This window comes from Phocoena phocoena, chromosome 13, assembly GCF_963924675.1.
Source record: "Phocoena phocoena chromosome 13, mPhoPho1.1, whole genome shotgun sequence".
Classification (NCBI taxonomy): domain Eukaryota; kingdom Metazoa; phylum Chordata; class Mammalia; order Artiodactyla; family Phocoenidae; genus Phocoena; species Phocoena phocoena.
The window spans coordinates 15,900,648-15,921,504 of NC_089231.1; the positions used below are offsets into that span (position 1 = coordinate 15,900,648).

Sequence of the window (20,857 nt, forward strand, 5' to 3'; positions counted from 1 at the left end):
AAAAATATTTGATACATGGTGTTCTCTTCCTGGTATCCTTCAAATGACAACAAATAGATAATAAGTTTAGTCCTACCATTAGACATTATATGCTATAGGATTGCCACTCAGGTTATTTTCTAATACCTGGTATTTAATACCAGGGTATTAATGACTTAAATATCCTAATATATCACCCACCTAGACATATTTATGTTTTAAGAGTCAATTTCTGGGGGTACAATGACCAACCCAAAAAATTAACAGAATTTAAGTGTGTAAGAAATCTGGTGAGGAGATACTTTGAAGCTCTGTGATCTTTTTGGCCACCCTCCAATGACAGAGCTGCGGATGGTACTTAAGCCTCAGAGATGGGAAAGGAGATTAAGAATTGTTCTATTCATTCTTCCTTCCTAGAAGAACAGACATTAACCGTGCCAGGAAGGGAATTATCATTTTGACTCTGGGGTATTTGTAGGAGACAGCTGTGGTATATTAAACAAGAACTTGGCTCGGAGTTTAAAGGATGGGTTTTATTCCGCTTTTTCCAATTTATAAGCTAGGCGCCCTTGAGCTAGTTGTTTACTTGTATACCACAAGGTACTAATCTGCATATAATTGGCATAGTATCATCTATGTTAAGGATTGTTCTGAAAAACTGAACAAGATAATCTATTTGGAGTTTCCAAGTTTGACTTCTATTCATGCTAAAGCGGTATCTACCCCCCACTCCCCCCACCCCAGTAAAGGAAAAGTCAAAGGCATGTCTTTCTGCCCTCCTTCCTCCCCCCAAACCCCACCCCCGGCGTCCCATGGCTTGCGGGATCTTAATTCCCCGAGCAGGGATTGAATCTGGGCCACAGCAGTGAAAGCGTCGAGTCTTAACCACTGGATCCACCAACAGGGAACTCCACTCTACCTTCATTTTTAAGTCCCATGGGCTAGACTTCTTGTATGAACCTAGTATTGGGACACTGCATCTTCCCATTTCCTCACTACTCTTCCTAGATATTATGCAAAGAAACAAGAGCTTCAAACACCAATGGCAATGTCACTAGAAGATAGTTACGACTTGAAGATGAAAAGAAAATATATAAATACTGCTCCAAATAGCTGAGATTGTCATGGAAGCTGTGAGGAATCTCTTTATGATACTCAAGGGAAGATTTTGAGTCTAGATCACTTTCCTCCAGGAATAGAGGCTGTGGACAAATAGTTTTTGAACGAGAAAGAATTCAAGGAACATTATTCTTTCTTAAGAGCCTTTATTAAGATGAATATTAGAGGATGGATTTCATCTAATCAAGAGATAATAGAGAAAACCACAGCACGAGAATTGTGTATACCTATAACTGAGTCACTTTGCTATACAGTGGAAATTAACACATTGTAAATCAACTATTTCAATTAAAAAAAAGAACTGTGGATGAGCATGAATATTTGCAATCTATATAACTAGGATGAAAAAAATTGTGGGACTTAGTATGACAAAACAGAACGTAAATGTCATCTACACTAATATTATCAAAATGATGTGGGACTTCCCTGGTGGTCCAATGGTTAAGACTTTGCCTTCCAATGCAGTGGGTAACGGTTCGATCCCTAGTCAGGGAACTAAGATCCCACATGGCTCGTGGCCAAAAAACCAAAAACGTAAAACAGAAGCAATATTGTAACAATTCTACAATTCAGTTGTAAATTTACAATTCAATAAAAACTTTAAAAAATGGTCCACATAAAAAAATCTTAAAAAAAAAAAAGAAATGATGCAACAAACAAAAAGAGAGAGAATGAAGGAATAAAGACCAGAACTAGAGTAAATTTGAGGCTTACTTTATATGTAATAACTGGACGTCAAATACCCTTGTTCAGTTTAAAAGAAAATTCAGAGGAGAAATCTGTGCTGAGCAGGAATCTGGGGTCACTGTGGTGTCATGGGAGTAGTTTGCTACAGAGAAGGTCAAAGATGAGAAGAAAGCCTGAAAGGGAGTCTTGGAAACTCCCAGGACTCAACAGGACCCAGGAGGAGGAGGCTGTGAAGGAGACACAGAGAAGGAGGCCGAGAGGCAGGAAGAAAGCCAAGACAATGATGAGACCAGAAGCCAAGGGGAAGTAACTCATGGTAAAGTGCCCAATAGCGAAGAAGGCGACCTTGTGACCCTAGTGATGGAGGAGACAGGAGGATTGGTGCTGGTAAAAGGAAGAAGTAAAAACAGGGAAGGGAGCTACACAGTCAGGTGTATGTCAGGAAGATGGAGAGGCAGACAGAAGGCAAGTCTGGGAGCAGCTCATCCTGGGGGCTGAGTGGGGACTGAGAAAGAAGCCTCTCATCAGAGAATGAAAGTGTCGGGCAGGAGAAGGCGGCAGAGGCAGCCTGTTCCCGTGGCGACCTCCTTACCTTTGCCGGTCTTCTCCGCCTGGGCTATGGGGTTAACACATTAACGGCAAATAATTTTCTTTCCCCAGACTAGTTGCTTTTTAATAGGGGCATGCTGAAATACCAAATAGCATGGTGAGTGTCACAGATTAGCACAGGAATGATGGACTGACAGGTTCTGTGCATCCTCTCAGCTCTCACTGGGCAGGCAGGTAATGTAAACAAATGTAGCAGGCGGGGTTGGGGGGCACTAGGGCATGGAGGGGACTGTGGCAAATTGGAGAATGTGAGCCCCTCCCTGCCACAGGGAGATTCGTATGTGAAATCCGTTGACATTGAAATTTCTGTCACTAGTTCTCATTTTTAAGACACTGCCCAGGCAAACATCCAACCAGCAGGCTGCCAGTTCCTGACTACTAAGTTAAATTGTTTTTCACATTATTCACTTTTCTTTTCTCCCTCCATCCCCAGGAGTTAAGTGAAAAGAAAAGAGCTCCTCCTACAATCTGGTCTGGATGGTTTGTATTTTTTTTATTTTTTATTTTTTTCAAATTCCAGTTCAACCCCCAGCCTATCCATGGAAGCGATCTCTAGCTGAGGCATCTTGGGAAATTGCCAGGTAGAGGAGAGTACAATTCGATTTCCTTTCCATTTCTGTTCATTTCAGCAGTAGAGTCAGAGGAGCTATTATGTGGTTAGTCACGGCCACTTGTCTTGCAAGGCAAGGAAGGAGTAAAGTATGAGAAAGGCTCAGTCAAAAGCCAGGAGCGACCTATCAACTGCAGTCACAACCTAAGTGCTTCCAGCAAGAGAAACGGACTGTCGCTTGCTCTAACGGGCTCGTGGCCTTAAAACTATGAAAGGACTTTACATGAGCATCTGAGAATGGAATAAAACCCAGCATGTTTACACTTAATAGCCGTGACTAATGTTTGAAATTGTTATCCTGCTAGAACCAGGGTTGTGTGAGGTCACAAGAAATGAGGTTCATGCCTATTGCAGACACTGTTGAAAGTTCCTCCCACATCCATTCCATCCTCCTTCCTTACTGAGAGAGTCTTTGCTTAGGTTCCTGACACTCCTCCCACGTGACTCAATGGATAAATCCAAATCGGTGAGGTCAGTCGTAGTGGTCTGGTTCTCTTCATTAGTGGTAGGATTAGGGCAAGCATGTGACCCAGCTGGTCACTGAGGTGTGAGGGAGTTAAGGACCTCTGGGAAAGGACTTATCACTATTAATAAGGTGAAGCCTGAAAAGAAGTGGCCTTTCTTCTTCTTTTGAATTTTGTCTTGTCTGGATGTGACAGCTGGAACTCCAGCAGCCATCTTGTGACCATGAGAGAAGTCAGCTTAAGGATAAATCTGAACCCTGGTTGCAGAGTGGAAAGACGGAAAGACCCCTATCCTTGAGGATATATTTGGGTCACTGAATTAAACTGAACTCAACAACGATGAATACTACCTCCCTCTGGAGTTCTGGTATATGAAATAATAAATCGATCTTTTATGCCAATTTGAGTTGAGGGCTTTCAGTTATGAACATCCAAAGGTATCCTAACTGGTACAGTGGTCATTCCTGAAGGTCTACAAAATAGTCTCTTTTCCATCTAGAGTCATGTGGAATCATCCATTCATCATCCATTAATTAGTTTAATGGGTCTGATCACAGGGCAAAGAGTAGCAGAGCCATGGTTAGAACTACCATATGATCCAGTAATCCCACTTCTGGGTACCCAAAGAAAATGAAATCAGTATCTTGAAGAGATATCTGCATTCTCACGTTCATTGCAGCAGTTTTCACATGGTCTTTCTGCTTTGGGAATGGCAATAGTTTATCATTGTGGGTTTCCCTTGAAGAGCTATCTCATACTCTCTGATTAAAGCAGCCTGTGGTTGAGGAAATGAATTATGTAAATCCCACATTTTACTTAGATTACTCCCTACACATCTGAGCTAGGTTAAGATGCTCTGTGGTGATCATATATCCCCAATAGGGATGGAAAGGTGGGTATTGTGGGGCTAGAAATGGTACTGCACTGCTTGAAATATCTGCTGAGTGTGTTACTGAACTTCTGATCATAAGCAAAGACCGCTAAATTACCCAGAGCAATCCACCCTGTGATGCTTAAAATAAATTAAAATACTGTTTTTAAAAGAGAAAATTTGAAGGCAATTATTATTGCTTTCTTCCCTTTTGGATTCTTCCTCTTGATTATCCCACTTCGCTGCAAGGATTCCTAAATATTGTCACGTCTTAAAAGCAATCTTCTCTCCTTGCTGTATGCACACGCCTAGGCTGTGTGCTGCAGAGAGCAGCCACCAGGCTCTTCCTTTCCCACAATCCCAGGCTGGGTGTTAACTCTTCTCTAGAATAGGAATGGTCAGAAATCAAAGAGGAAATTCTTTTTTGAGCACAGGGGCAGGGGACATCTGTAACCTGTGGCTGACCATATCTTTTAAACACCCTCTCTTCTTTTTGATAGGGTCTGTCGACTGAAAAAAAAAAAGTGCAATGTGAAAGTTGTGAGTTAAGTTTTATTTGGGCAAAATGAGGACTATATCCTGGAAGACAGCCTCTCAGATGCTCTGAGGAACTGCTCCGAAGAGGTAAGCGGAGAGGCCGGTATATATGTGATTTGGGTGAAGAAGGATAAGGACAATCAAGCAAACATTTTGGCAGAAGGTAGCTGCTAGTCACAGGAAGGTTACTGCTGGTCACGAGGAGCAGGTGTTTCCATTAATGATTTTAGTGCTTTTATAGATATGAGGAAATGCAAGAGTTGGGCTCCTAAAAATCTTTTCCTGAAAATATCTAATTATCTAAAAACCTGTTCTTCCAGTTTTTCCCAGAGCACAGAGTGCCTCATTCCTGAACTCCTTTCAGGGTGTGTTGAAGGTCAGCGACTACAGTGGCTAGTGACCTCATCCTTGTAGAAGCAGATGGCACGTACCCATTTTTAGTTGTCTGGCCCCACAGTTTTCGTCTCGTGTTCCCAAAGTAGAACCCTAAAAACTACATTTCCCAGCTTCCCTCACGGCTAGATACAGGCTAGCTTCCACCAATCAGACGCAGACATTCAAAACTGATTTGGAAGTAAGCCAAGGGCGGAAGAGAGTTTGAGGGGCATAATGCCAGGGGCACAGGTAGTGGCAGAGGCGATGGAAGAGAGTGCTAACTTCAGCAGTTCTGCAGAATGCTGTAGGGGTAGCAGAGTACGTGGCAGCCATCTCGTCAACCTATCGGAGGCCTGGCTTTTTTGGAGTTTTCCTTTTCTGCTTAAACAGCTCAAGGTGGATGCTATTATCTGCAGCTGAAAATTCCCTGACCCAATAAGCCCACACAGATAGGTGACGGGGCTACACTTGCAAACAAGTGCTCAGGAAAGCTCTCCGTGTAGGGAAAGCTGTATCTTTTTTTTTTTGCGGTACGCGGGCCTCTCACTGTGGTGTCCTCTCCCGTTGTGGAGCACAGGCTCTGGACACGCAGGCTCAGCGGCCATGGCTCACGGGCCCAGCCGCTCCGCGGCATGTGGGATCTTCCCAGACCGGGGCACGAACCTGCATCCCCTGCATCAGCAGGCGGACTCTCAACCACTGCGCCACCAGGGAAGCCCGGAAAGCTGTATCTCTTGAGTAAAGGTATTCTAATAGTTTTTCTTTCTTTCTTTCTTTCTTTTTTTGGGGGGGGAGGGGGGCGGGTATAGTTGATTTACAATGTTGTTTGGTTTCAGGTGTACAGCAAAGTGATTCAGCTATACGTATACATATATCTGTTCTTTTTCAGGTTCTTTCCCCATATAGGTTATTGCAGAGTATTGCTATACAGTAGGTCCTTGTTGATTATCTATTTTATATAGAGTAGTATGTATATATTAATCCCAAACTCCTGATTTATCCCTCCCCCTCACCTTTCCCCTTTGGTAACCGTAAGTTTGTTTTCTATACCTGTGAGTCTGTTTCTGTTTTGTAAATAAGTTCATTTGTATCTTTTTTTTTTCGGCCATGCCACGCGGCTTGTGGGATCTTAGTTCTTTGACCAGGGATCGAACGCAGGCCCCCCACAGTGGAAGCGCAGGATCCTAACCACTGGACCACCAGGGAATTCCCCATTTGTATCATTTTTAAAGATTTCACATATAAGTGATATCATATGATATTTGTCTTTCTTTTTCTGACTTACTTCATTTAGTATGATAATCTCCAGATCCATCCATGTTGCTGCATATGGCATTATTTCATTCTCTTTTATGGCTGAGTAATATTCCAATGTATATATGTACCACATCTTCTTTATCCATTCAAGGACAGATAAATGGATAAAGGGATTCTAGTCTTGACCAGGGCTTGGTACTTAGGCGCCTGCAAGGGTCAAGGGATTCAAGTGAGCAGTTCTTGTGTCTTGGTCAGGGCACATGAGGGAAAAATGATTGCAATTGAAACATAGGATCACATCTACTCTCATGAAACAACCAAACAAGTGACTGTCTAGATGGGGTTATTCCAGAAGCATTGTCTTCCTCTCCCTACCTGAAATGCCACCCTTGGAGAAATGTCCCCTGGGTCTAGAAGGTTGTTTTCATCTTTATGAGTGTCCTACTGGAGGGTGAATCCTGGTGATAGGGCTTCCCTTTCATCATCAACTGCATGGCAGGCTTTAGTGCTCTCAGCTCAGGATCGAGTTCTTGGGAAAGAGGCCCAGGGCGTCCCAAGAAGAGGAAGGTGACAGGACACTGAAAACACACCTCACATATTTTCCCTGGTCTGGCTCTGGATAAGTTGGGAATCAACGTGATTTTAAAAGAAATTAGAACACATCACATCTTATGTGGTTCTTTGATAATCAGAACAAAGGCAAGATAAATCTCTTCACCATTTCATATGTGATTTCCCCAAATGAAGGAAATCCAAACATATGGCAAAGAAGCTTTAAAATCTGTTAATGTGTGAATGGCATGATAAAAATGGAACTGGGGAGTGTTGTGAACCGCCAGGCCATGTTCTCTGAGAATGGAAGGGAATCTCTGGAACCGATTTTCTCCCTTTGCTGTGGAGCTGACTAAATCTGGCCCCGGGGACTACTTCTCTCAGGCTGGCAATGGAATTTTGAAGAAACAGTGCTACTTGCTAGGCTTAAATCTACTGAAAGAGGGGCTCAAAATGAGGCAATAGAAAAACTGTCAGATGCTACAGAAAATCTGGTGACTTTAGGTGTTGGAATCCCAGTTCCATCTACTGTGTGACCTTGGGCAAGTCAGCTGACCTAACTCTGTTTCCTTAGCTATTAAGCGAGACGGATCATTTTCAGCTTATGAAACTATTTTGAGGAGAATATCAGTACCATTGGCAAAATACCTAGTCATGGTAAGGGCTGAAGAGATGGGAATTATTATATGATGAAGAGGGCCAACCTCTATGTTCAACCTAGCCCATCCGACTGGGTAACGATAAAGCAAGTCTGAGCTTCTAGTAAGTGGCATCTGTAAAGGCTCTAAGTCACTACAAGGAATCAGTAAGTGGCTTTCAGAGAGCAAAGCTAAAAACTCAGCCTGCTTTCATCAATGAGCACACAAGTTCACCGTCAACCTGTTTGTTAATCTCAGTATTAATCACTGTCCTCTCATTTGGAATTGAAATAAGAAAACTACCTGCCTTTTGGACAATATGTTTAAGCTTTTATTGTGAATGGGAACAAGGACTGGAATCTAATAGACAAATAGCCCAGATGTAAAGAACATTAATTGGAGCACTCTTTATGGACAATTATTCACAGCAAACAAGTTCAAACCAGAAGATGCTGCTTGAAAATCATGACTTGAGTCAAAGTTGAAAGATACAAGAATAGTTAAGTATTTTGCATAAAGGAAACTTGATGACCCAGTAGAACTGATGCCCATAGAACGCAGTCTCTTGAGGGTTTTGTTTTGCTTCTTTGAGGGAGGCCACCATTGTCAGTATCAGTTCAGCTGGGGGTTCCTTCTTTCACGCTGAGAACCTGGAGAGTCCACCAACTTAAAAAAATATTAGAAAGAGTTAAGCAAACGTAGTTAGTGATGGCAAAGTCTAATGCTAAAAGTAAATCCATCCCAATAAACCATCAGTATCACTTGGGAGACTGGTAGAAAGGTAGATTCCTAGGTCTACCCCAGACCTACAGAACTGGAGACTCGGGGGATGGGACCCAGCCATCTGTGCTCTCACAAGTCCTCCAGATGACTCTGAGCATGTTAATGCTTGAGAACAACAGCTGTCCCCCGAGAGAAGTTAACTTCCTCCTTTCGGGGAGCCACTATATTTTCAGGTCTTTTTGTTATATTAGCTTAACTTGTGTTCTGATATGACTACATATGTGTGTGTGTGTATATATATATATATATATATATATATATATATATATATATATATTTTAAAGAAAACCTTATTTTTTAAAATTTCTTTTATTGAAGCATAGTTGATTTACAATGTTGCGTTAATTTCTGCTGTATAGCAAAGTGATTCAATTATACATGTACATACATTCTTTTTCATATTCTTTTCCTCTATAGTTTATCACAGGTTATTGAATATAGTTCCCTGTGCTGTACAGTAGGACCTATTCTATGTATAATAGTTTGCATCTGCTAATCCCAAACTCCCAATTCATCCCTCCCCCACCCCCTCCCCATCTTGGCAACCACAAGTCTGTTCTCTATGTCTGTGAGTCTGTTTCTGTTTCGTAAGTTCATTTACACAGGTATAGTTTGACCAAAGTTGGAAATTACATGTATTATCCCCAGGAATTTGTTACTAAAGTAGCAGCTGGGTAGGGAGACTGCTAAGGAATGTGGGATCTTAATTGTTACTTTGCTGCTTTGGCAATGCCTCATTCCACAAATCAAAGCTAGTTTATGAACTACACAATTCAATATTATAAACCCATGACTGTAAATGGTAGTCGTGTGGGCAACTTGGGAGGAGGAGGCAATCGGGGTTTCTACCAGTTCTAAATGCATTGTGGTTGGCTTGTTGTGTCTTCTGTTCAAATTAACTAAGACTGAAGGAAGAATGAGTAGCTCTACTTTTTTTTTTTTCCTCTCCCGTTGCGGAGCACAGGCTCCAGACGCGCAGGCTCAGCGGTCATGGCTCACGGGCCCAGCCGCTCCGCGGCATGTGGGATCTTCCCGGACCAGGGCACAAACCCGTGTCCCCTGCATCGGCAGATGGACTCTCAACCACTGCGCCACCAGGGAAGCCCAAGTAGCTCTCCTTTCAAAACACTTCTTTGTTCCCATATAGCACCCTTTACCCTCTGAGATGAGAAAACACTTTTTATCCAGATGAGAGCTTATTACACTTTCCAAGATTCTCTGGCAATTCAGGTTCCCCAACGTCCAGACCAGCCATTTGTTTCTAATAAAGGAATTACTGAGATTCTCAGATTAGTTATTATCTGCTCTGTGGCTCCATTGTTTTGACCAGGTGATAGTGAAGCCAGGGCCTGGGGTTCAATTCCCACACAGACCAATTAGCTTCATTTTTCCCCAGGAGCCCAGGCTGCACTATTAAGGGTCGCCAGGCTGCCTGAAGATGCTGCCATACAGCCCCTCCCGTTGCGGAGCACAGGCTCTGGACGCGCAGGCTCGGCGGCCATGCCTCATGGGCTCAGCCGCTCTGTGGCATGTGGAATCTTCCCGGACCGGGGCACGAACCCGTGTCCCCTGCATCGGCAGGCAGACTCTCAACCACTGCGCCACCAGGGAAGCCCCGTGACTCTTTCTGAATTATGGTTTTCTCAGGGTATATGCCCAGCAGTGGAATTGCTGGGTCATATGGTAGTTCTCTTTTTAGTTTTTTCAAGAACCTCCATACTGTTCTCCATAGTGGCTGTATCAAGTTACATTCCCACCACAGTGCAAGAGGGTTCCCTTTTCTCCACACCCTCTCCAGCATTTATTGTATGTAGATTGTTTGAAGCTGGCCATTGTGACTGAGAGGCACTGTTTCTGAGGTGGGAGCCAGCAGAGTGAAGCTGGCCCCCGCCTTCATAGAAACAGGGTAATCAGAAGCTTTTTAGTTACTCTTTCCCTATATTTGGAGCTTCCGTTGGAGCATTTCACATATTAATAAATAGAACCTTTCTATTCTCTGTACTGATCTGATGGGACAGTGGGATCTCTCCCTTAAAAGTGAGAGCAAATTTGTACATTTACTTCCTTTCCGTAAAACCCCCAGCAATGCATTCCCCAGTTCCCTTTCCTCATGCTCGCCAAATAAGAGAAAAAATCCTAGGCTTCAAAAAACAATGAACTGGGTCCCAATTACAAAAGGAACCCAAAGGCTAACCTCAACCTTCATTGAAACTCAGGACAGTCCACAGCCGCATCCAGGGTTATGGATCAGGGCCTGGAGCTGAGCTGAACACTGCTTCATGTTATAGAAACCATAGGGTAAAAGTTCCATTAACTTTTGTGAGAAGGGTAAAGTTAAAAGATTTAGGTTCACCTTGAAAATGGTTAGCCATAATTGTTGCTAAAAACTTCCTGTTTGCTGTGACATAGTAGTCTAGATTCAGTGCGCATTTACATGAATCTTTTCTGAATCAAGTAAATATCTTTGTCATCAAAATGTAGGAAGATGCTCAGTTTCTAACTACAGCTCTGGGAGATTTGGCCACAGGACTTGATGTTTTGTTACTAAAACGGGAGAGGGGAGTATATGTGGATAGTTTTTTAAGTTTAAGAAAAGTCCTCAGCCTCTGAAAATCCCTGCTGCTAGTTCTTTTTTTTTTTTTTTTTTTTTTTGCGGTACGCGGGCCTCTTACTGTTGTGGAGTCTCCCATTGCAGAGAACAGGCTCCGGACGCGCAGGCCCAGCAGCCATGGCTCACGGGCCCAGCTGCTCCACGGCATGTGGGATCTTCCCGGACGGGGGCACGAACTCATGTCCCCTGCATCGGCAGGCGGGCTCTCAACCACTGCGCCACCAGGGAAGCCCCCTGCTGCTAGTTCTGATAATGCTCAGCTACATTACTAAACTTCTTTCTAACACTGAGAGATATAAGGATTTCTAACAGAATGATTCTCCTGGTACTTCCTCCTTGTGAATAAGATAATTGTAGGATGTTTTCAGTTTTCATATCAACATACTTTCACTGAGGTGGAATTTCCAAAGCAAGAGAAGTGATAAACTGTTTTGGTTTTGTGCAAAGACTAAACTAAGTGTTCAAATTGTTTTTCATATTGCTGGGAAATACATCCAAAAGAATGGTACCAATGTGTGCCATAGCTAGTTATTCAATCTGAGGTGGAATTAAATGAGATGGGCTTTCTGAGCTTGTAAAAAGAGGAACAAAGCATAAAGAGATATAATAGAAAAGCAAGGCCTGATTAGAAAAAGATGGCTTTTCCAGCTCACACTGTATACTGATAAGTATTGTCCTCTTAACGCAGTCACTTTCTGTGACTGGCCACCCAATCCATCCTATAGAACTGCTGCTCGGAGACCTTTTTGGAGCTATTCTTTTGCAATTGCCTTTGAAGTTTACAGAATGTCCTTCTGAAGATGGCAGAAAAATTTTGATCCTTGCGGAAGGAGTTGCATTTTTCAAAACATTCCAAAGTTATGCAGAGCTAAGTTTGGGGGAATAAAGTGATTCAAAGTGGGTATTGTTTGGGTCAAAATGAAGCACTATAGATTAATAACGTGGTAGGGCGTGGGGGGCTATTTTATGAATGAGCTATGAGGGTAAGTCCATTTCAGTGTTGTTGTTGTTGTTTAATTATAAATGTAATTATTTTCCTCTCTTTTTTTAGATGTTGGGGGTAGAAGTTTATTAATTAATTAATTAATTTTCACTGTGTTGGGTCTTTGTTTCTGTGTGAGGGCTTTCTCTAGTTGTGGCAAGCGGAGGCCACTCTTCATCACGGTGCGCGGGCCTCTCACTATCACGGCCTCTCTTGTTGCGGAGCACAGGCTCCAGACGCACAGGCTCAGTAGTTGTGGCTCACGGGCCTAGCCGCTCCGCGGCATGTGGGATCCTCCCAGACCAGGGCTCGAACCCGTGTCCCCTGCATTAGCAGGCAGATTCTCAACCACTGCACCACCAGGGAAGCCCCATTTCAGTGTTTGGCCAAGAATAGGCCAGGCCAGCCAGGGCTCAAGAAGTCAATCACAAATTCCGAGAGCCTTTAGAACCACGTGATCTATTCACAGACAAGGGTGTGGACAAGAGAATTAATCATTCAGGGCTCTGTACAAAGTTGATACTTATTTCTGTATTGCTTGATTGAATCCTGATTTTCTCTCTGAATAAAGGCTACCAGAGACTTTCTCTCTAGGTGCTTAATGCAACAAAGGAACTTTTTTTTTGCTCTGCATTTAGCACAGAGAATCCACAGTAGACCGAAGAGTGGTGACACATAAAGCCTCCCTCTGGAGAAACCATCCGAGGCTTGGCCACGCCAGCCCCGAGCCTCTGTTAAGGGGTCATCAATCAGAGTTACCCACCATGAAAGAGGGACATGGTGAACTCTCCAAGGTCTGTGAGTGAAACACACTATTATTTATTGGCAGAAACATCGAGAGGGAAAGCTGCTACTGCATCCTGCATCCTTCATATTTAAGATCAATGAGGACTATTCCCAGAAGATGCCTCACATGGCAGTGGACTGGCCAAGGCAGACAGCGCGGGCTTTTCCCTTGAAAAGCTGCACGACTGGTCTCAGTTTCCTCACCTCTAAAATGGAGAGAATAATAGAATCTTCCTGAATCTTTCTCCTAAGACTGCTGTGAGCATTACCCGAGGAAATGGATGAAGGTAAGGTGTTTCACCCAGTACTTGGATTATAAAAAATACTCACTAAAACTAGCCGTTGTTATTATTAGGAGCATTGTAATGATTATTTTTGCCTTTTATCATAAATTTCATGGAAACTTCTTAAAAGTTAATGAGAATCACGTCATTTTCAGTTGCCTTGCTTTCTTCCTATAAATTTTATTCTCTTCTATCTCATTTACTCTCTTTGTATCTAAACAATGCCAATTTGTTATAATTCTTTTCCCCTATCCTCTATAAAATCATATACTGAACAGATCAGTTGACCTGAGATATTTTCACCAAGTTTTAAAATATTAGGATGAGACCCGAGCTAGGTAATCTTGGAACAAATATGAAGGAGTACTATTTTGCATCAAAAGTAGCAAGCAAGAATGCTCTCTTCCAAAAGCTTCTGTGAATAGGCCCTTCCACTAGTGTTCATCAAAAATAAACATATCGGGATTCCTTGGTGGCGCAGTGGTTGAGAACCTGCCTGCCAATGCAGGGCACACGGGTTCGAGCCCTGGTCTGGGAAAATCCCACATGCCGCGGAGCAAATAAGCCTGTGCACCACAGCTACTGAGCCTGCGCGTCTGGAGCCTGTGCTCCGCAACAAGAGAGGCCGCGACAGTGAGAGGCCCGCGCACCGCAATGAAGAGTGGCTCCCCTTCACCGCAACTAGAGAAAGCCCTCGCACAGAAACGAAGACCCAACACAGCCAAAAATAAATAAATGAATAAATAAATTTTAAAAAACATATCTGTAGATCCACAGGGATCAACTCAAATAATCTATGGCCTCACTATCAAAATATTTTGGAAGGGTCTGGTAGGCTAAAAAATCCTATCAATGCACAGTTGCTAACAAAACTCCTAAATTGGAGTTTGATGTATTAAGAGGAAAAATAATTTATGATGTTGAAAAGAAAAGCTAGCATGAGGATTGGCCACTCATTTTCTGAGTGTGTACTGATGTCAGCCCGATGTAGTTGCTGTGAAGTCTTACCTCTGAACAGTTTTATTCTTCCCTGCTCAAACCTCCCCTCCTTCCAACTCTCCCCAAACACCTCCTACCTCCCCGACCCCTCCTCACCCCATTCCCACTTCCCCAGTATGTTCGTTATACCTTTGAGTCTCGATCCCACGTCTTTAAAGTTGCTGCTGTCCTCTGAATCCCAGGTAGACTGGCGAATGCCCACGGGCTCCCGTTGAGGTGGCTGATGGCTTCTGGTCCCCTTTGCTTCTAGGAGGCTTAGCAAATTCCTTGTAGCTTCCTCCCACCGAATGTACTCCCTCAGCTGCTCCTTCAGGCTCCCTCCCTCATAAACATACAGGGACTCTCCTGTGCTCTTTTTTCCCATTAAATGTCCTGTTCAAAAACAAAAACAATGTATAGCCAGTATTTATAATAACTGTAAATGGAGTATAACCTTTAAAAATTATGAATCACTATGTTGTACACCTGTAACTTATATAATTTTGTATGTCAATTATACTTCAATTTAAAAAAAAATGCAATGCCACATTCATAAAGAAATAGAACAAGCATATACTCTGGTTCAAAAAAAACCCCAACAAAAACAGAATGCCACAAATTTAACCCAGGGGAATGAATGAACAAGAAATTAAAAAGGGCACCAATTGTGTTTGTGCTGCTTTCTCCTAAATGTGGGATAAATAGCATTTTATTGATATTATTAGGAGATAGTTCATAAACGACTGACAGATTTTGATCCCTGCTCAAAACGCCTAATGAATGGACAGAATTCAAGCTGCAGCTCAGAAGCCCTGGGTCTGGTCCCAGCCCCTCTGCTAACTAGCCAGGTGACCTCTCTCAAGTCATTTAGCATCCCGAACCTTCAACTTTATCAACAATAAAATGAACATGTTGGACCAGATGACATCAAAAGAACCTTCCGTATCTAAAATTCTATCACCATTTCTGTGTGCACCGAATTCTATTCCTAGCTGAATGATGGCGTTCGAACATCTACCCCAGTCAATCTTGAATTGTTCCTGAAAAGAAAAGTCTCCGTGCTTTTCTTTGTGTGATTAAAAAGGTGTTGCTCGGACTTCCCTGGTAGAGCAGTGGTTAAGAATCCGCCTGCCAATGCAGGGAACACGGGTTCGAGCCCTGGTCCAGGAAGATCCCACATGCCACGGAGCAACTAAGCCTGTGCACCACAACTGCTCTAGAGCCTGTGAGCCACAACTACTGAGCCCACATGCCACAACTACTGAAGCCTGAGCGCCTAGAGCCTGTGCTCCACAGCAAGAGAAGCCACCGCAGTGAGAAGCCCGAGCATCACAACGAAGAGTAGCCCCCGCTCACGGCAGCTAGAGCAAGCCCGTGTGCAAAGACCCAACGCAGCCAAAAATAAATAAATTAATTAATTAAAATAAATAAATTAATTAAAAGGTGTTGCTTTCCTCTTACCTGTGATACAAACGTAGCAAAGGAATTTTTCATTTAAACTTTCTTAGAATTTTAGCTGAGACTGAACCTAGAAATTGCACCTAGAAATTGTACCTAGAAATTATAGTTTGTAATGAAACACAGGTTGAAGACAAGTTTTGGCCAACACTTTTCAGCCATATAAATGCAGAATTTTCTCTTGGAGGTCTAAAATGGTCACCAAAGTTTATCATTAGCTCCAGAGATGAGCATTTGTCATATAAACAAGTAAAAGTTGCTGTGCAGGAGGCCAAACCACTAAAAACATGGAAATTCCTGTATGCAAATGGGGATAGCCTTAGGGTCAGAAGGGTATGGGATTGAAGGTCTGTATTCTTTACGTTTTAGCCCGTTGCTTGAATATACTCACATTATCTTATTTACTTTCTTCAGTTGATTTTCTCCATTTCTCTGTAATTGGGTTTTATAGCACTTTCAAATTTCTAACACTAGTAAAACTATGGTGCTTTTGATTTAAAGCCCACAAGGAAAGAGCTCTCTGTGGCTCCAGTGTTGACTGGCATTAGATGTAAGGCAAGCATCACGCAGACAGTACGTGGCAGACCTCAGTCACTGCAAATGGAAGGAGGCCCCTTCCCAGCTGCTCTGTCCACCAAGAGAGAAGCCCTCACAGTCACTCTATTGCTTGTGTGTGTATTTACAGCTCACAGGATGTTTAAATGCAGATTATTTCATTTGATCCACACTGTACTAAATTTGATGAAAATGAGACTGGCCAAAAGTCACATACATGCAAGTAAAGATTCTGGGATTAAAATCAGCTCACAGTCCAGACTCTACGATGTTATACTGCTTTGAAGTGTCTTTGAACTTCCTAAGGATATAAGGCAGTTAGAAATCATTCTGGGGTCTGGAAATAAGGATAAGGTCTGCCAAAGGCTTTCTAATATTATCAAAAGGAATGGAGATCATATATCACTACGTCATGACTCAGTTATGCAACTCAGAAAAATTAATTCTGTGTGCACTGGGGAGCCTGAAAATGAGGTTTTCCTGCATTGCAGTGTGAGCTTTGCCAAGTCACTTAGGACCTGACACTGCACACAATTTTAAGACTCTATTAAGGACACTGTCCCAACTGAAGCATTGGAATCTTGAAAAACTGGCTCCTCACTTATCTGCTTGGGGAACTTGGTACCCAGATATCTACTAAATAACTTTGCATTTAGCCATCACAATGATTATGTTCCACAACCTCCCAGGAAGTAGCAAATCATTTGGCTTAGAAATATGGAGGAAATCGAATCATGATAATGGGAAAGTGGGATTAGAATCTGATGCTCCCAGTAATAACCTCAGTTGCTCTTGTCCTCGGTCATTGTCTATCATCTGGTTAGGATGCTGGAAATGAGAAAGGCGTTATTGGCAATGAAGCAGAGGGATGATGGAGATGCTTTTACAAATAACTTCATTTTTGTCATGCTTAAAGAATTCTGTGACTTTTCTACAATGGAAGGCTAAAATGGGCCTGCATTCTGTGGGTGATTTAACATAGATCTTTGGGACCTTGTACTGAATTTCAGTATTTGCATATTTGGTGGATGGGTGTTCAGACTCCCTCCCCTAGACCACAGATGTTTTTCTTTTTTCTGAGGAAAGTGCGCCATCTAGAACGTCCCAGGGAAGCACACGTTCCCTGGGTCCTAATGTACTTCTTAGCTAGCTAACCTCAACCAAACAATCGTCTCCATGGCAACGTGGACGCTATGCCCACTTCCATCTCTTCTCCCATCATCATTTGTTATGTATCCGTATAATAATAATGGAGATCAAAAGATAGGCACTTGAAAAAATGAAACCTTGCCAGGCGTGGTGGGGGGGAGCTTTTGTCTTCTTTAATCACTTAAAAATACCACTAAAATGGCAGGTTTGCAACAGAAAAGAATTTTCTTGAGCTCCATACTTGAAGATTATCCTAACTTCAGAAAATATCCGTTAAGACAGAAAGTGCTGAGTATTAAGAGCTAGTTTTTCTGGAGTGATGCTTCAGCTGTATTTCACAGTAGCTTGGGTAGCATTCAACCCTCCACGGCGCGCTCCACATCAGAGTTAGAACCAAGACCAGAAACATTTCATGGGTGCACGGGGGATAGTTCCCAGTGTTAGTGTTGACCTATATTTTCATGGCACACAAAACATTTCCATGAACATCGAGACAGATAATAATTGGTTACGTTTTCAGTCTGTTGACTTGTTTTTCCACGGCCACATCACGTTCCTCTCAGCTGGAAGAAGCAATTCACTTAACAAACCTGCAAATTTGTGCTAACAGCTTCTTCCCGGACAGCAATATGTAGCTTTCGTTTGCATTAATTAAAACTAACCTCCATGTCTTCAGTGACTGAGGAGGACAGGCATTTACTTAGGGCAGAAACCTCAATTTAAAATCTAACATGGCATTCATGCTTGTGAATGCTCACATTCCAACAGAGGGCATGTCCACCCAAAGCAAACTTTTGTGCAACTGCAATGTCATTTTAAATCTAAATGCAATTTTCTATGTCACCTCCCTCTTTCCCTTGTTCTTCATCAACTCTGCACAGTTAGCCAAGGGAGAAAAAGGAAAAAGAGTGTGTTCGAGAACAAATAAGAGAACAAGACAATTTGGGGGTGTCACTGGTCAGTACACTTTGGGGCTGGGAATGCCCAAGTACCACCATGAAGGGTGATGAAATGGCCGACACCCGAAAGACCTGGGGATTGATGTGCTCTGGAATCACAGCAATCAGCGTTGGCTTGCGTCAGAAATACCATGATTATAGCTTCCCAGCTAACTCTCTTGTCCTGCGTTTAGCCTGCAAGGGTTACATCAACAATAAGTCTTTTTAGGGCTTCCCTGGTTGAGAGTCCGCCGGCCGATGCAGGGGACACGGGTTCGTGCCCCGGTCCCGGAGGATCCCACATGCCGCGGAGCGGCTGGGCCCGTGAGCCATGGCCGCTGAGCCTGCGCGTCCAGAGCCTGTGCTCCGCAAGGGGAGAGGCCACAGCAGTGAGAGGCCCGCGTACCGCTAAATATATATATATATATATATATATATATACACATATATATATATATTTAGTACAAAAACATGGATGAGCAAAAGAGGCTGGAAATCTGGAAGTTTCTTTCCACCTTCCCAGCCCACTGGCCGCTGGCCACACCGGACAATGACCACTTGATCTAAACTCCCAGGAGCCCTTTTTAAGCATAGATTCGATTCTAGGTTTGGCTTCTTTAACATCTTCTAAGTATCCTTCTCTCTGGAAGTGCAAGGGTTTTCACCCATCCCAACCCTTCCTCTCTATACCAGGCTCCTGGGTTCCGGGTGTCCCTCAAAGATGACAAATACTTTCATCCCTGGGGTTGCCAAGACTTGGCAAATGATTCTTTCAGTAATAATGAAAACTACTGTATCGCAACCCAGAGCGCTCCATTTCTCTGAGGGAAACCTACACAGCGCACAGGAGCTGAGGACGCGCAGTTCTAGCTTCATCCCATCTTCCAAATTCATCCTAGTCTTCACCCCGAGAGTCTGTAAATCCTCTGAGAGTTGAATTAGCAAGTATCTTTCCAACACACCCTCCCCTACTTCTAAGTAGATGACTAAGGAAATCGTGAAACGCACACGTACACACACACACACACACACACACACACACACACACACACACACACACCGCCTTAAATCTCTCTAGGGGCCGACCAGCTTCCCGGGAAATGCTAGGGCTGTTGTAGATGGCTGTGTGGGGAGCTGTCTGAGGAAGTCGAACTCTTGGCATCATTTGCTAGAGGCTCTGCTCGACGCGGCCGAGAGCCCCGGGGTGACGCTGGAGCAGCGAGAAGCAGCGGGGCCGCTACCTGCCTCCCAGCTGCGGGGAAGCAAGCGGGTGCGCGCTCCGCGGCCCGAGACCCGGTCCAAGCCGCTGCGGTTCCGGGGGCCGGGACGAGAGAACCTCCAAGCCCGTGCCTGGAAAGCAGGACTTGTAGGCAGGGGGAAGAGGGAAGGAGCTAGGGGAGAGCGTGAAGAGAGGCGGAGAAAAGCGAGGACTTCGGGGACAGAGACCCAGGATCAGCGTGGAGACCAGGTGTGATTCCCGGAGCACCGAGCCTGCCGGATGGAAGGAGGGAGGGTTGGGCAAAAGGGCAGGGAAAAGAAAATCGCTGCAAGGCAAAGAAGGACTGAGGAAATTCAGGCGAGCCCCAAATAGAGGTGGGATTCAGGCGCTGCTTGCTGAACAGATTTGAAACCCAGGGGGGGCGCTGCGCCCCGTGTCCCACACCTGTGGCTTTGTCGGGGGTAAAGGCGCAGCCGCCAGGCTGGACCAGGGCTCCGAGACGCGCTCGGGGACCCAGCTCCCCAAAATTGTTCAGGGAGAGAACCGTGCCAGACAGGGTTGTGATTAGACGGATAAAAGGGGGTGCTGGGAGATGCGGAGGGAGGGTGATCTCCGCGTACGGCTGGGATTTTGGAGAGCTGCGCGCTGGCTCGGGTGTCCTGCGGGGGGAGGGAAGAGAGCGGGAAAGGACCGAGGGACCAGCCGGAGGCTGCCGAGGGACCGACGGCTTCCCGGGATACTGAAGGGCAAGGTGGAGTTTTGGGAGAACGGGGTTGGCGTCTGAGTGGAAAGGTCGGAGCAAAACCCAACCCCCAACGCAGAGCCGCAGAAAAGCTGAGAGATGGGGAGACTGGCCCCCTCGGCTGGCTGGTCCCAGCAGGACTAGAGCGCGCCGGACACTCACCCACCGCCCAGTGGTTGCCGCGCGGGTACATCTTGGCCAGCAGGGTCCCTCCGCCCGCCGACACCGGGGCGGCCGGTCCCCGGGGCGCCTGGCAGAGGACCAGAGCCAGCAGGACGAGCGGGAAGTCGCGGCCGCGCATGGTCCCGGCGGGAAGCCCTCGGAGCGCCGCGGCGAGGCTGGGCGGAGAGTGCGCTTCCACCGCAGAGGAGAGAGGGGAGGACCGGGACCTCAGAGGAGCGCCGCCGCCGCCGCCGCCGCCAGCGCCGCTGCTGCAGCCTCCACGACGCCCCGACTTTATATGCAAGCCCGGGCGGGGGCGCAGGGGGGTTCTCCACCGCCGACCCCAGCGCTCTGACGTCTCCCTGGAGCGAGCCGGAGCGCTGGGACAACGGTCTCCGAAAATCATCCATCTTCCTGCCGAGAGATGAACAGGCTGAGCGTACATTGTCCCCTCTCTCTCTCCCTCGTAGCCCCGTCCGCCTTCCTCAGCCTGGGTTAGTTCTTCCTATCCT

At 44.8% G+C, this 20,857-nt stretch overlaps 1 protein-coding gene across 1 annotated transcript; it reads right to left on the minus strand.

Moving 5' to 3' along the window:
• Positions 1–8,310: 8,310 nt before the first annotated feature.
• GRP (gastrin releasing peptide) lies at positions 8,311–20,484 on the minus strand. The gene is made up of 3 exons (XM_065890421.1): positions 20,346–20,484; positions 14,273–14,515; positions 8,311–8,348 (listed from the first exon to the last, which is right to left on the minus strand). The coding sequence occupies exons 1-3, from the start codon at positions 20,482–20,484 to the stop codon at positions 8,311–8,313; spliced, it is 420 nt and encodes a 139-aa protein (XP_065746493.1).
• Positions 20,485–20,857: the final 373 nt, after the last annotated feature.

Bases quoted from the DNA above. Each gene is read 5' to 3' on its own strand.
- GRP (XM_065890421.1), bottom strand. From the start codon at position 20,484: ATGCGCGGCCGCGACTTCCCGCTCGTCCTGCTGGCTCTGGTCCTCTGC. The intron at 14,516-20,345 runs GTGAGTGTCCGG...GTTTTTGAACAG, and splicing joins CGGCAACCACTGGGCGGTGG to GACATTTAATGGGAAAAAAG. The intron at 8,349-14,272 runs GTATAACGAACA...TGGACTCTCCAG, and splicing joins CGTGGGATCGAGACTCAAAG to GTTCTCAGCGTGAAAGAAGG.